At 34.9% G+C, this 16736-nt stretch overlaps 1 protein-coding gene across 1 annotated transcript; it reads left to right on the forward strand.

Annotated features, from left to right (window-relative positions):
* The first annotated feature begins 2106 nt into the window (after positions 1-2106).
* LOC123241387 (olfactory receptor 10G9-like) lies at positions 2107-3039 on the forward strand. The gene has a single exon (XM_044669044.1). The coding sequence runs from the start codon at positions 2107-2109 to the stop codon at positions 3037-3039; it is 933 nt and encodes a 310-aa protein (XP_044524979.1).
* The last annotated feature ends 13697 nt before the right edge of the window (positions 3040-16736 follow it).

Below are 16736 nucleotides of genomic sequence, written 5' to 3' on the forward strand. Positions count from 1 at the left end.
GGATCACCTTTTGGCATCACATATTCATTTATATTTAAATATTGATATACAATTGTACTCTTCCCTGATACAATGCTGAAGCTGGTAGTTTCCTCATGTATTTTTGGGTTTTACACACTCAACTCAGCATGAGACATGGCACATTTCAGATCTGCAGTATGGGCAGCATTTCTTCAAATCTGTTGCTCTAGACTGACTGTGATTGCTATGCTCAGTTGCATTGTTGAAGAGTGTTATGTCTAATTTTCCACTAAGATTTTCAAATGATTTTCTCCAACAAATCAACTTTAGTAAGGAAGAGAATCACAAAGTATGAAGGCTTTTTGGAATATAAATAAGAGAGATATTAAAAATAGAAATAAGAAAATTTTCTGTATACTGTTAGGTCCACAATCCTCCTCATCTAGCATTTTGTATCTAACAATAGTATACAGAAATGTCCTTATCTATCCTCTCCAATATAAAATTAAAACATTCAACTTTCCTGTCATCTAGAGAGGTAGTAATGGTAATTTAAGAAATGGTAAGATCATTGCATCTGTAGTCAGAACACCTGTATTTTCAAATTCAACGAGTATGCTGTATTCAAAGGAATAAAGAACTTTCAGTGATCATTCTCAGAAGACTTGGCTTTTAGACTTGATTCTCCTCCTTTCTATAGTTTTATTTGGGGCAGATCAGAACTTTCTGATCCAAAGTTTATTCATTTGGTAAGGAAAAAACATTGGAAAGGAAACTAGATAATATTCAAAATCTTATCCAGATGTGTCTTAATTATCAGTGACAGACATATAATAAATCATAGTATTTGTTCACAAAAAAGTGAAACAAATTTCATTTTTATCTCTCCAGACAAGGAAATTAAGGTGCAGAGAGGCTAATCAACTTATCAAGGATTACAGGTAGCAAATATATGGGCAGGACTCATACTCAGGTCTTCATTTTTTCATGCTGAATTTTTCTTTATCTTGTTAAACATTTCCAAATTGTATTTTTGTATTATATTTTTCAGAAGCACATCGGAATTCTATTTTAATTTTAGGTCCAAAGTCTCTCCCTTCCCCCTTGCCTCCCTTATTCATTGAAAAGGCAGGAGAGATAGATTACATTATAAATAGGAACAATCATGCAAAACAAATTTCTACATTAGCAATGTTGAACTCGAGTGTTTCTAGCCATTGTCACCTAATTGTTTTGGGAAAGTCACTTAACCTCTTAGCCTTAATTTCTTCATCTGTTTAATGAATAAATTGGGCTAAGAGGTCTTTGAGTTCTACTACAAATATTGCATTGTAAAGAAACATCTATATTTTTAACTGATTTATATTATCCTTGGAGATAATTTTTTAGGGACATCACTTTCAGAAAATGGTTTATAATCACTATACAACATATTAATTAATTTTATTATTTTGATAGGTATTTCTAATTCGAAGAAGTTATCCCCAGTGTACTACACTGCATATGCAAAGGTTTGATAAGCAAGTATATGTTCAACTTATTTCTTTCATAAATTTATAGATGTTGTTTTAAATATGCTCAGCCATCAAATATCCCTTGATTCCTAATTTTTTAGTCACTTCTTAGAAGTCAGACTCAGAGCATAGAATTGCAAGTACAATTGGCATGTGGTCTTGCACAAAGATGGGAAAATTGTTTCTGTTTGTTTATTTTCCAAGTATCACATCAACTGACTAATTCAGGGAATCATGATTATACTCTTTATTTATCTAGGACACACATTTATCACATTTGTTCAGTTCTTTAATGTGTCTAAGCCATTTTCCTTACAACAATAGTATGGAGAACACAGTATGAGGATTATTATCTTCATTTTGCATATGAGATACATTGTGGTCCGTAAGGTTAAGGGATACTCATATGGATTACATGTAGACAATGCCAGTTTTCTTCCCCATTACAATTTGAGGAGTATATGTTATTTTCTCTAAGATAGTATAAAATTCTTCAGTATGAGAACTGCTTTACTTTTCAGCTTGTACTTCCAGTGCCCCATAGGATGTTCAGCACAAGGTAGGAATTTTTAAATGTTTCCCATTTCAATGAATGATTTTTCTTTCTTTAGGAAAAGAGTCTGTTATCTAAATGGATAGACAGAATAAGACCTTCGTGGCTTTTTTCATCCTCACAGGGGTTCCCCATACACCAGACCTGGGGACCACCCTATTTGGGATCTTCTTAGTGATTTACGTACTGACTTTGGTGGGGAACCTGCTCATCTTGCTGGTGATCAAGGTAGATTCCCACCTCCGCACTCCCATGTACTATTTTCTGGCCAACCTCTCCTTCATTGATATGTGGTTTTCCACAGTCTCTGTGCCCAAGATACTTATGGGTCTCCTCATCCCAGATGGTTGGGCTATTTCCTTTCACAGTTGTGTGGCCCAGCTCTATTTCTTTCATGGTCTGGGGAGCACTGAGTGTTTTCTTTACACAGTCATGTCCTATGACCGCTACCTTGCCATCACTTATCCCCTGCGCTATACGACCATGATGAGTGGGAAAATGTGTGCCTTATTGGCAGGAGGCACATGGCTTGGTGGTGCTATCCACTCAGCAGCCCAGACTACCCTGACCTTTCGATTGCCCTACTGTGGCCCCAACCAGATTGAACATTACCTTTGTGATATACCACCCATTCTCAAATTGGCCTGTGCAGATACATCTATAAATGAGATGGTGACCTTCGTTAATGTTGGAGTAGTGGCCTCTGGATGTGGCTTTCTGATTTTCCTTTCCTATGTGTCCATCGTTCGTGCTATCCTGAAGATCCGCACAGCACAAGGCAGACACAAAGCCTTCCAGACCTGTGCTTCCCATTGTATTGTGGTCTTCTGTTTCTTTGGGCCAGCTCTCATCATTTATCTGAGACCAGGCTCAAAACATGTTATGGATAGGATTGTGGCCATTTTCCAAACAGTTGTCACACCCCTACTGAACCCACTGGTGTACACACTGAGGAACAAGGAGGTAAAGATGGCTTTGCTCAGACTGAAAGATCAAGGGAATTTTGTATAGTTTATAACAGGGGTTGGCAACGTATGGCTCTGGAGCCATAAAGTCAATTTTTTTTCAGGCATTGTTACAGGAGTGCACTGTGAGCACTGTACGGCTCTCACAAAATTACATTTTAAAAAATGTGGCATTTATGGCTCTCACAGCCAAAAAGGTTGCCGACCCCTGGCCTATAACAACTGGAAGAATGTCACCTTAATTGTTTTTGTATAAATAGATTTGTTATGACTGTGGCTTCTTTGTATTATGGAGCAGTAGAAATAATACTTACCTCAAAAGATAAGTCATAACTCAATGTTTGACCTTGGATTTTGCATCTATGCATCTTTCTTTTCTCATCTATATCTATATCTATATCTATATCTATATCTATATCTATATCTATATCTATATCTATATTTATATCTATATCTATATCTATATCTATATCTATATCTATATCTATCTATCTATCTATCTATCCGTCTGTCTGTGTGTGTGTGTGTGTGTGTGTGTGTGTGNACTGAGGTAGGACATACCTCCTCTTATAGGGAAGTCTCACCCCCAACTCTTGTGGGGCAGCACAACCATCCAGGTCACCCAGTTTCAGGGTGACACCTCCTTAAAGTTTCCCAGTGTATATTTGGCCCCAGGGGAGAGCTAGAAGAGTGACTCACCATACAGACTTTCTCTATCACCCTTCTATCAAACATTCATGACTGGACTTTTTATTGTTAAAACTATATAAGAAGTCATATTTCAGTAATGTGCCTATGGGATGATAAAGATTCTAGATGAAATTACCTCTAACCATTATCTGAAACTTTGATTTTTTACAATTATGGAAATAAATACTCCCTCCAGTCAATTCTCTTTCTCTTTTCTGTCTCTCTATCTCTAGCTCTCTCAGTCTCTGTCTCTCCGTCTGTCTGTGTGTGTGTGTGTGTGTGTGTGTGTGTGTGTGTGTGTGTGTAGAGTGAAGACTAGAGTGTTTATCAGAATCTTCTAGCTCTAATGTTATAATTCTGTGATAAATTCAAGGCTCTTGAGAGTCAAAGATTTACACATTTTGGGTAGCAAAAGCCAATGTCTATCCTAGGCAAACATTATAAAGTAGGTATTTTTTATATGTGATATCTTTTCACCTTCCATTTTTTATCCTCAATCACTTTTCTCCTTATGCCTTAATGTTCTTTCTACCATACCCAATTATATTCTTTTCTGGCTGATAGAACACAAGAATTTGAAAAACTTAATTACTGAAATGACACCAGACTAAGGTATAGGAGTTAGGAAAAAAACTCAATATTTTACCAACCCAGGAAAATTTTTGTTATAGAGGACAAATCTTTAATACAGGGATGAGTAATAATTTTTACATAAGAAAACATTGAACAACTTCTTGGGGCCGACAGAAATAAAATTATTACCAACTTAATTTATAAATATATTTTTCTAGTATGAAAAATATAGAAAATATTAATTTAGAGCATTATTTGGCAGCTGTAAGGCTGTTTAGTCTATCTTTAGCCTTCTCAGATGAAACTACAGTTGCACTCTTAGAAGGTGGATATTATTTTTAGGTGACCAATGAGATTATAATAAAATTTTATACATAACTTCCTAACAGAAGTTCCTAACTTTTGATCTATAGGGGAGCCCTATAGGGGCAGACTGGTGAAGCCTTCGGTCCCCTTCTCATAGTAATGTTTTTTGATGTAGAAAATAAAGATATATAGATTTACAAAGGGTTCCATTTCTAATGAAAAACAGTTAACCATTTTTTGAAAGACATGAACCTCAAGATAAGAACCTCTATTTTAGATTGGATTTTGTACTTTTATATGACTTTTGAGTTCTAGTGGTTCCAAAAAATTAAGTTAAACACTAGGGAAATGTTCATTTCTAATGCCTGCAGTTCTAATTTGTAAAAGAATATAGACTGATAACTTACTTGCTTATTACTGTATGATTTCCTCATTGTGGCTTCTTCTAACATTTTGGGCATATCCCCTATTGTGATTTTCTGGGAGCATATGAACAAGAATAACTTTGGTTGGACAAATATGAACAGGTATCATTGGAGAGAATGGCTATATCATTGCTACCATAGATCCATTTCAGTATTAGAGTAACTTTCCTCCAGTACACAAAATGCAATGACTCCATTATTTAGTTACTAAGGTTTAGTAAATAGCACTCTGAGTTGTTTTGGATAAGTAAATATGACAACTTTATAGTGCTGAGCTTCTTTTAAATTAGCTACCTTGGTCCTCTAATGACAAATTTTCAATTTATCACTCAACCTGTTCATGAAGCTTTTCTAATTTAGCAAGATGTGCTGGATTTTGTGCTCCATTGGCATGGAATTTAAAAACCAGTGCCATAGTAATCAATAAGATATTGAGTAATGACTTTAGTGGAAGCTTATTTCTATATTTACCTTAGAACAAATTGAAATTTTAATTTTCCCATCACTAGTATCTAGCAAAATGTCTTACATGAACTAAGTATTTCATAATTGCTTGTTGTCATATCTTGACTTTACTTGGGTCTCCTTAGGTTAGGTTGGCATTCTTCCTTGGCTACCATGCTTCTCTAAACAAAGGAAAATAATTTCATCTAATATGTCCTCATTGTTTGCTTCTCTGGACCCTGTTAAACATCTAGAAAAATCTTACTTAAAAGAAAATCAGTCTTGATCGATGACACATGTTAAAACCAGTGGAAATGCACATCGGCTATGGGGGAGGGAGAATGGGGGGTGAAGGGGAAAGTGGGAACGTGAATCATGTAACCATGGTAACTTTTCTAAAAAATAAAAATTATTTAAAAAGAAAAAAAGAAGGCAAAGGGAAGGTATTCCATAAAAAAAAATGGGTGCCCTGTGTCATTTTGTAATGTTTACAAAATTCTAATCCTGACTCAAAATAGTTTCAAGGTAGAACATATTATACCTAATTGAGGTTAAACAGACTGTAGTCTGGGTGGCAACTAGCAACTTGATGATAGAATAAATTGAGTTCTGGACCTGTAGTCAGAATGATTTAAGTTCAAATCTGGCCTTCAATATTAGCTATGTGATCCTAGGGTAGTCACTTAATCTTCATATGTTTCAGTTTCCTCAACTCTAAAATGGAGATCATAATAATACCTAACTCAAAAAGTTATTATTAGGAGCAGTGCCTGTAAAATGGTGTTTAATAAATATTTGTCCCCTACTTCTAATGGAGTCTCCCTCAGAAATGCAAAGCTAAATTTCAGGTCTGTGATTGTAAAGAGATAGGGTAAGGAAATACCAAAACAAATAAACCAGGATTAATACGTAGTCATGAGAAATCAGAGGAAAGAATCAAATAGGATATTCTGAAAAGCAAAAAAGAGTTAAAGTTGCAACAGAAAATAATACCTCCTAAAAACTGAACCTAAAAATCAATTTAAAAATGGTTTTCAAAAAGAGACATTCAACAAATTTCCACAAAATCAACCATGGCTATGACATGGGCTCTTACGATGTTCAAATGAACTAATGAATGTAAAGTACCTTGAAAACCTTGAAGTACTATATAAATACCTGTTATTGCTATTATTATTAATGTCCCACAATCACCAAGCCTCTAGTCTGATGTTAACTTTATTCCCTAAGCCTTCTACTATACTCCTATTGAGTTCAACCAATATCTACAGACCAATATAGAGTTGTATTGATAAGCAAAGCTCTGGGGAGGGTAAGGAGAATGTAATACAGACACACACACACACACACACACACACACACACACACACACACACACACATATATATATATATATAGTCATAAGTTCAATCTGCATTATAAAAGCTTTTTAAGGTGAGACAAATACACCTAACAATAAATCAAGCCCTGATTTTCATTTCTAAGATATAAGTGCTCACATTGAAAATTTAATAATTGGCTAATGAACCACTTAGATCACACTATCTGACATAACACATGTGAGCAGAATGTTTAACATGCAAATATACCAAATAATAGAAATTCACAAAAGTTAAATAAAATGATTAAGAAATGATTAAAGAAATTAATTTTTATATGTTTGTAGGTGAATGTTTAAAAAAGGAAACTGAATGGGTCAGCTGGGTAGGTCAGTAGATTGAGAACCAGGCCTAGAGACAAGAGGTCCTAGGTTCAAATTTGACCTCAGATACTTCCTAGCTGTGTGACCCTGGACAAATCATTTAACCCCCATTCCCATTGCCTAGCTTTTACCACTCTTCTGCCTACATGGTATTGATTCTATGGTGGGAGGTAAAGGTTTAAAAAAATAAACGGAAACTGAACTTAGGTGTAAAAGAAAGCATGAAGAAAAATCACTAAGGGATAAAAAAACAAACTAGGTGTGTAAAGGAACTTAAAGAAGTGGGAGAAGGAAAAGAGGAAAAACTGTATGGACTAAAGTTTATGGCTAAAATTCAAGTCCCAGAAAGGGAAGAAGTTTTAGTTTATTATTTATATTGCCTTGTGAAGAAAATTAGCAAATTGTTCTGATGATATATTCTGGGAATTCAAATAACAACTGGGAAATCAGACATTTCTGGACCCAATTTTTATAACTTGTCATTACAACATGCTCAAGATTTTTGTTCCACATTAGAAATATTTATAATCATCTAATCTTGTTATTTTCTCAAAAATCTCAATCTAGCTATTCATTCTAATTACTTACTCTAGTCATTTACTTTGGCCTATTTATTCCCCTCTTAGAAGGATGAGATGCTGCTAAGAGGATCATATCCTATGCAGGAACAAATAGGTAACAATATTCTTTGTAAATGTGTGACTTTTATGAATAAGTTTATATGAATTTACACCAAATGCTTCTTTTTCTCCAATTGTAATCAAAGACTATGATGGGGCATCTGAATAGCCTGAGTAAATAATTCCAGTTTATATCAGCCAAGCTTTTGATAATAAAACATGTTCAGCTACTAACCAACAAAGATACTGGAGTGGTTTGCCATTTCCTTCTCCAGCTCATTTTATAGATGAGGTGGGTCAAGTAACTTGCCATGTTCCACAGAGTTAGTAAGTTTCTGAGTCTGGATTTGAACCCATGTCCTCCTGACTCTCAGCCTGGTGCATTATTCACTGTGCCTCCTAGTTGCCCTGAGAATAAACAAACAAACAGAAATAGGTCTTTTTTTAAAAAAAAAAAAGCTTATTTTGATTTTAACATAGACAATACCCAGATGTACTTGCCAAAAATGTTTTATTCCATATATCTTATAAATCTCTATAGCCCTCTGCTAGCTGGTTGAGTTGGTTTAGGACTTAACCCTTCTAAGTTCAACAAAGAGAGATGACAACAAGCAATTTAATATTGTTAGTTTGACTTAATAGAACTCTTCAAAATCCTAGATACCCAGAGATACACAGACACTAATACATGGATCTTCTAAAAGATTATTCTTACCTTAAACCTAGAGTTGGAGCTGTGGAATTTAGATAAACGAGAGAATCAGATCTCCACCTGCAATCCTCCAGAAGAATGTCCTTTTTCAGATGAAAATCTCAATGGGAGAGCATTGAAGGAAAAAAGGGAACCTTAATGAGGTCCAGGTTAACCAAGTTTCTTTCCCCTCATCCCACTGCTGGCACCACAAACTGTTGCATGTAAAATCCTAAGAGACAAAGTTCCAGATATAAAAAATAAATTTATTAGTTAGACCAACAAATAATTAATTGAGGTCAGTGATCTCTGTTAGTGATCAAAGAGTCAAAGGAGGGTTCTAAACCACCATAAATCAAGTTCTGTTTTCCTGACAACAAATTACTAAGATCTCTACTGACAAGAGAAAAGCAACCTTGATGGATGGACACTTAATTATAAAATGGGTTAAGATCTCTCAGCTACTCATCATTGAGGGTAAGGGAGTAATCCTGGAGTGAGGACTGGTCATTAGATTCAACATCCTCTAGCAAACTGGGTAAGGAAAACCAAACCACTCAGTATATCCCTGTCTATGTTTTTTCTTTGTAGGCCACATCACACCAACCATCAAAGAAAGGGACAAGACTAAATTTAGTTCATAACCCTTAGAGGAGAGTCTAACTCAAAATGAGTATTGTTTATAAACACAAATCAGGATCTCTTTTGGGGATCATTGGAGATCCAAACCCAAATTAGTAAACTAGAAGATGCCTTAGGGCCTTTGATCATGTTACTTAGTAGCCCTTCAGAGAATGCCTGGTCTTTTCAAGAAGGGGGTGTTGACAAAATAGAAAAAGTTGGATCACAAATTAACAATTAGCTATTAATGTAGCAACATAATGTTAATTTCTTTCAGTTTATAGTACAAAATAACTTACCCAGCAAAAATAAGTATGATAATATAAGGGGAAATACAAACCTTTAATGAAGGAGAGAACTTTCAAACACTCCAAACAAAAGATGATGCACAAAAACTTTGAAGTTTAAACACAAGAGTGAAGAGAAGCATAAAAAAGTAAATATGAATGCACAGTTTTATGTTGAATGAAATGCTGAGAGACAGGGAATGAAGCATCAACTTATTGACCAGAGTAGTAGTAATCAACAAAATAATGGTCAATCATATCTCTTAATGATCAGAGACAAGGTCTTAGTTCATTTAAATACAGTTCCAACATCATATTATTCATAATATATCCTTCTCCTGGATAGCAAAAGACATTGCTAATTGGTGGACACTTAATGAAGAGGTCAAGAGGTGGGCTAATATTTTCCAGCCCCACCCTGATTACTTTAAGATACTGAGATGAGTCATGTGCCTATTCACAAAAGCTCTCATTGATCTAGATGGGAAGATCAAGTTAGGTTTGATTAAGATTTGACCTCCATAGCTTATTTAAATGGAGGTGACCAAAGACACAGGCCACCACTGCTGGACTTATCTGGCTCAGATCTCGTTTACAAAGAGAACAGAACTCAGGTTCTTAGGCCCAATTATCCCAATTTTAGAAGATGCTCTAGGCCGTGTTGGCAAACCTGTGACACGTGTGCCAGAGGGGACTGTTCCGTTCCCCCTCTCCACTGCAACTAAGGACATTTTTCACATTACCTATCCCTCTGCCCACTAGCCCAATGGAAGCACTTCCTCCCTCCCTTGTCTGAGATAAGGGGATGGCTCACCTGTGGCATGAGGGTGTGATTTGGGCTCTCAGCCTCTTAAAGGTTCACCATCACTGCTCGAGGGCAAAGAATTGAAGGACATTTCTAGCACTGTCAGGATGAAGAAGTTGGAAAGAATTTGGGGCACAAAAGGCAATATTATAGATTAATATTAGAAATCAAATGATACAGTATTTAAAATAATTTTCTTTGGCTTTAAAGTATTAAAGAAATATAAATTGCTTAATTCAAATATGGGGAGATGTTACATTGGTCCCTCTGAACACTATCATCATCAGGATTCACTGAGGGAGTCCAATTACAGAAGGCCTGGTTGAAGTTCTGTTATGTCTTGATAATCTTAAGAAAAGAATTGAAAAGAAGAGAAGAGGAGAAATACACTGATGGGGAAAGGAAGTTTAGAGAAATTTATCTTATATGGAGGTGGGACAGAGCCAATATGGCAAAGAGAAGGAGAGACCTGCCTCACCAGTCCCAAATTCCCCTCTGAACAATTTTAAAGTAATGCCTCAAGACAAATTCTGGAGTGGCAGAATACAGTAAAGAAAATCTTCCTGTCCAAGATAATTTAGAAGATAAATTAGAAGATCATCAGGAAAAGTGTATCTTGGAGGTGAAAGTAGAGCACAGACAAGGCCAGGTCCAATCAGGCCAAGCCATAACTTAGCAAATCAACACAGGTCTTGGGAGTGACTGAATCAGTAGCATTCCCCCCAAAAAAGACTAGAGGTAAATAGAAAATTTAGCTCTCAAATATGAGTAGAAAAGTATAAAAAATAAACAGAAAAGATAAATCATTAAGGAACCAATAAGGTTAAACTGTTTAAGTCCTTATGTAAGAAGATGATACTTGTAACCACTAAAAACATCATATGATATAATGTGATAATACCTTAAAAAAGTTAAAAGATTAGAAAGAAGAAGAGAGAGGTCAAATGGAAGTAAATTATCTCACATAAAAGAGATGTCAAAGGACTTTTACAGTTGAGGGAAAGACGAGGGATGTGGAGGGCAGCACTTGAACCTTACTCTTATCAATATAGGCTCAAAGAAGGAATAACATATACATTCATTTGGATATTAAAAAAAAACTATCTTACTCTACAGGAAAGTATGAAGAGAATAGGATAAGAGAAGGGGTGAGGTTCTGATACAAGCCAGGGTAGATTGGGGATGTGGTAGTTAGAAGCAAAACACTTTTATGGGTGGATATGAAGAGAGGGAGAGAGAGAGAGAGAGAGAGAGAGAGAGAGAGAGAGAGAGAGAGAGAGAGAGAGAGAGAGAAGCAGAACAACAACAAGAAGAAGAACAAGAAGAAGAACAAAAAGAAGAAGAAGAGTATAGGATAAAGAAGGAAAATAGAATAGTGAGAAATACATAGTAATTATAACTGAAAAAATTATAGCAAATTTCTCTAATGAAGGCATTATTTCTCAGATATGTAGAGAAATGAGTCAAATATTGAAGGATGTTTTATTCCCCAATTGATAAATGGTCAAAGGATACGAATAGTTAATTTTCAGGTCAAGCAATCAAAGCTATCTGTAGTCATGTGAAAAAATGTTCTATATCACCATTGATTAGAGAAATGGAAATAAAAAAAAACAAACTTTGAGGTACCATCTCACATCTACAAGATTGGTCACTATGACAGAAAAGGAAATGACAAATATTAGAGGGTATGCAGGAAAACTGAGATATACTTGAGGAAGTTGTAACTATAAAACTGTGCTACCCTTTGACCAAGCAATTACCATTTCTAGGTCTGTACCCAAAGACATTTTTTTTAGAAAGGTAAAGGATCTATGTATACAAAAATTTTTATAGTCAATCTTTTTGATGCGGTAAAAAAAGTGAAGGGATGCTCATCAATTGGGGAGTCGCTGAATAAGTTGTGGTATATGATTGTAATGGAATACTATTGTGCTGTAAGAAATGAGGAACAGGATGATTTCAGAAAAAAACCTGGAAATACTTACATGAATTAATAAAGAGTGAAGTGAGTAGAATGTAAGAAAATATTTGACAGCCATGTTGAAGTTAAGATGATGGACAGTTAGTTACCTGCTTACAATGTGGAATGGATCGAGCTTGGCAGAAGCCTGGCAGGAGCCAGGGCAGTTAGGCTTGGGTATAAAAGCTAGGGATTTTAAGTTATCTGGATCTCAGCAATGAGATATTTTGGTTGGGTAAAAGGCGGTTTGGGTAGGCCGAGGTGTGCTCTATTCAATCATCAACCAGCAACCAACTATAAATCTATTCCATCAATCCCTGTTCCTGAATTACTGTGACCAAGAAGACCAACAACATATCATTCAGCAGGATAACCTTGAATTGACCAGTCTGGCCCAACCAGGCTGTTAACAACCAAACCTTGATCAGCATTGTATGAGAAGATTTATCAATATAATCAGCTTAATACAATTAAGGACTTCCTATTCCCATTTTCCCAGCCATTATCCTGCTCCTCCTCCCTAAGTCTATTAGATATTAAATCATCTTTGAACTTACAACTGACTTGAGCTTCATCAAAGATCTAGTGAGCTCTAGTGAATTATCCTGTGATGACTTGAGGGAAGAGGATTATTATATCCTTCAAAATCAGTGATCAATCTGCAGTCAGTCATAAGCATTATCCAAGGTACAGGGCTTCAGTTGGGCAGAATTAGCTGAACAAATCTATCAGCAGATTCCTTGCTTGGCTGGTAGCCCTAGGATACTGTTAACATCTGGAGTTTGGAATAAGCAGATTAATTATAGTTTAGTAACATCTACTGTAGTGGGTGATCTTTCTGAGTTCACTAGCCTATCTAGGGGTCCCACTTAGGATTCAACACCTGCAATTAATCCCAGCTCCTAGATCCCACATAACAGTTTTACATAACAAGAACCAGGAGAACATGGAACACAGTAACAGCAATATTGTACATTCAACAACAATGAATGACTTTCTGCAATACAAAGATCCAAAACAATCCCAAAGAATTCATTATGAAAAATGCCATTCACCTGCAGAGATAGAACTGATAGAGTCTGAATCAAGATCAAAGCATATCTTAGATTCTTCATTTTTTGGTTTGAGATTTGTCACAAAAAAGAAAAATATGGAAAAAGGTATATTGTATACAAATGTATATAAATGTATATAAAATGTATATAAAATCTATACAAAATCTATATTGATTTGTTTACTGTCTAAAGAAAGGATTTGGAAGGAGGGAGAGAATTCCTGAACTCAAAAGTTAAAAAATGTCAAAAATGTTTTTACATGTAATTGGGGGAAAATATTATTTAAAAAAAAGAACTTTATCTTACCTAATTAAGTTACACAAGTAGATATCTGTAGAAACAAGGACAGGGAAGTAGATGGGGAGCAGCTGACCCTTGGTCTCATTCACATCTGAACTGGCCAAAAGAAGGAATAACACATACCCAGAGTTAAATATAAAAATCCATTTCACTCAACATGTGACAGTTAACAATTTTGAGAGACTGATTTATGGGTAAGAATACCAATTAGAATATCAACCAATTATTAGTCTAGCATTAACCAGTAAATTAATGGAGATCCTCTTAATAATCAAAGATAAGAAAGTTTCTCTTCATGCAGGTCCATAAATACAATTTGGGAACTCATTCAGCTTGGACATCCCAAAATATCTCTGATTGGTGAACAGTTAATAAGAAGGTGGTTTATTCAGACTCAACCCTTTCTCACTCTTATAGGTGAAGGTGAGCACTCACAAATTCAGCAGGAAATGCTTCTTTGTTCCCTTTATTTATTAGTCAGATTTTATTGAGAGAGAATATTTCTTGGAATTCCTAAACACAAAGTAAATGTATTCAAATGTCAATGGACTTTTGTCTAATTCAAATTTGTCTAATTCAAAACCCAAATTACAACAATAATTCAAAATGTATTAAAAGCAAATCTCAAACAGGTAGAGAGGAGAGAAAGGGAGGAAGATGAGTAAGGGCAATTAGAAAGATAGTAAATTAAGAGAAAGAGTAATCTTAAGTAAAATAAACTCTAAAGATGTACAAAAACATTCATCAGTCCTTTTTTTTTTTGAAATGACAAAGAATGGAATCTTAGGGACTACCCATAATTTGGAAAATAGATGAAAAAATTATGGTATATAAAGGTGATAGAATAATACTTAATACTTATCAGGCTAATGATCAAATAGGGTTCCAGAGGATTAAAAATGAAATACACTTGATATTTCTTGATATAGAGAGGTGAATGATTCAGAATGCAGGATGAGACCATTTTTTTTGGACATGGCCATTTGGAAATTTGTTTTGAATGACTATATTTTTGTAATAGGTTTTATTTTCTTATGTTCTTAATTTGGTGGGACAAAGGTATGTGGAAGTCAGTGGGAAAAATGTGAATCTTGACTCATTAAAACAAAAAAATTTAATATCTTTTAAAAAGAACATATATACCTTTAGAACCCCTGGTCCTTGATGTCTTTCTGTCATATCTTTTTGCTCTCCCTTTATTTATTTTTGCTGGATCTCTAAGGCTTATTCCTGGGTCAGGTATATGACAATAATGCTTGCTCATATTCTCCCACATTTTTAGCATTGGATTTAATTGAAAACGAGGCCTAGGGTACTGCCATGCTCTATTTGTAAGGAACTGGAACTCATATCCCAAAACCACTAAGGGCATCAATTCTGGGAACTACCAGATAAGGAGTAGGGTTTCAGCTCCAGGTAATGTACTCTCAACTCTTTTCATTAACTCAACTTGATAATTCCTCAGTTAAACTACAGAAATGGGAATTCTGTCAGAAGAATATAAAGGCAATGGGGGTAAGATTGGTAGAAAATGAAGGAGAATCTCTCTTTTCTAATTGCACATTCCAAACTTTTCAAAGGAAAATAAGGGTAAGAATAATGTTAAAGATCATGAAACGTCACCTTACGAAGTTATATAAGACTTGATTGGCTTAGTCTCAGAACATAAAATTGGTACATATGTGTGGAAATTGCAAAGTATAAATTTAGACTTGTAAAAAAAATTAAATATTAGAGCTAGCTAGCCCAAAGTGGAATGACTATCTTGGAAATAAGAGGCTCTTCTTTACTGGAAATTTTAGGGAAAATGTAGGATATTGGATTTAGTACTTATTAGAGATGTTACAGGGAGAAAACATTTAAATATTAACTAAAGTAGGTAATATTTACACTCCCTTCCCACTTTTTGATATTGTGACTGTAATTTTATTTGTTGTGACTCACGATCAATGATTAGTGGCAGCAAAGGTACCTGCTACATTGATAACCATGGCAAAAGTAACCTGTCTGGTAGAGGACAGATTTCAGGTCTGAATGATTCATATGCATTCCCCCTTCTAGGAAGTTGCTTACTTAATGCCTTCTTAGGCTCAAAAGATGAGACTGGAAAGGCTTCATCTGCATAGTAAGCATGAAATACCACTGAGAATGATGGTCTCCCTTCCTATTGTCCCAGNAGAAAGAAAGAAAGAAAGAAAGAAAGAAAGAAAGAAAGAAAGAAAGAAAGAAAGAAAGAAAGAAAGAGTAAATGGTGTGATTGTTTAAAAAATCAAGATAAGAGTTCCTTATGAAAATATGTATTAGAAGAAAGTATGGATATAATCCATATCAGACTATTCACCATCTCATTGGGTCAGGGGAAAGAGAGAAAAAAATCTAAACTTTAAAATGTCAAAAAAAATTGGCAAAATTTTCTTCCACATGTAACTGAAAAAAAAACATGTAAAAAAATGTACCTAAATTCTTCACATACCCAATGTGCATTGAGAAGAATTTATGAAAACCTGATTTTCTTCATGGAGCAATCATATTCTAACAAAATATACAAATGGAGGTATCAACAATCCAATGTGAATCAAATATGTAAACACTTCAATCTTAGTTGTTTTGATGATTATCCTAGGCACTAAGGGAATTCAGTACAATCCCACGCCCTATGGGATAAAGCCAATTTAAGCTCATTCTCTTTGGCCCTGTAGGAGTTGTTTCCATTCTTAATCAATGAATCTTCAGTGCAAAGAAGTAATTACTCTTCTTCCCTTTTTTGGTAGTCTTTTTCAGGTGACTCCTGACTCGGTTTATATTTAGCAGGTCAGTAGGAAAAAACTAGGAAAAAATGATAATATCCTCACTGGAAAAAAGATGTGGATATATTAATTCATTCAATTCTTTCTGTCTACTCTTTCTCCCTTAATTTTAAACAATTTTATTTATTATGAGACCACTGTGGGAAAGGTAATGTGCTAAGTGCTCTAGAGAATAAAAATTGATAAAATGTAATTTTTGCTATCAAGGAGTTTAAAATCATATTTCTAATTTGTTAGGCATGATTTATATGGAAATTTAAAATTATAAAATACTTCCTGGACAAAAACCCTGTGAAATTACCATTCTTGTTTTTGAAAGTATCACTCTTGTTTTTACAAATGGGAGAACCTGATATGCAGACAAAAATCCACACTAGTTGAAAAAACTGCTGGGAAAATTAGAAAAAAGTGTGGGAGAGATTAGGTTTAGATCAACATCTTACAACCTACACCA

Source organism: Gracilinanus agilis, chromosome 3 (genome assembly GCF_016433145.1).
Source record: "Gracilinanus agilis isolate LMUSP501 chromosome 3, AgileGrace, whole genome shotgun sequence".
NCBI classification, from domain to species: Eukaryota; Metazoa; Chordata; class Mammalia; order Didelphimorphia; family Didelphidae; genus Gracilinanus; species Gracilinanus agilis.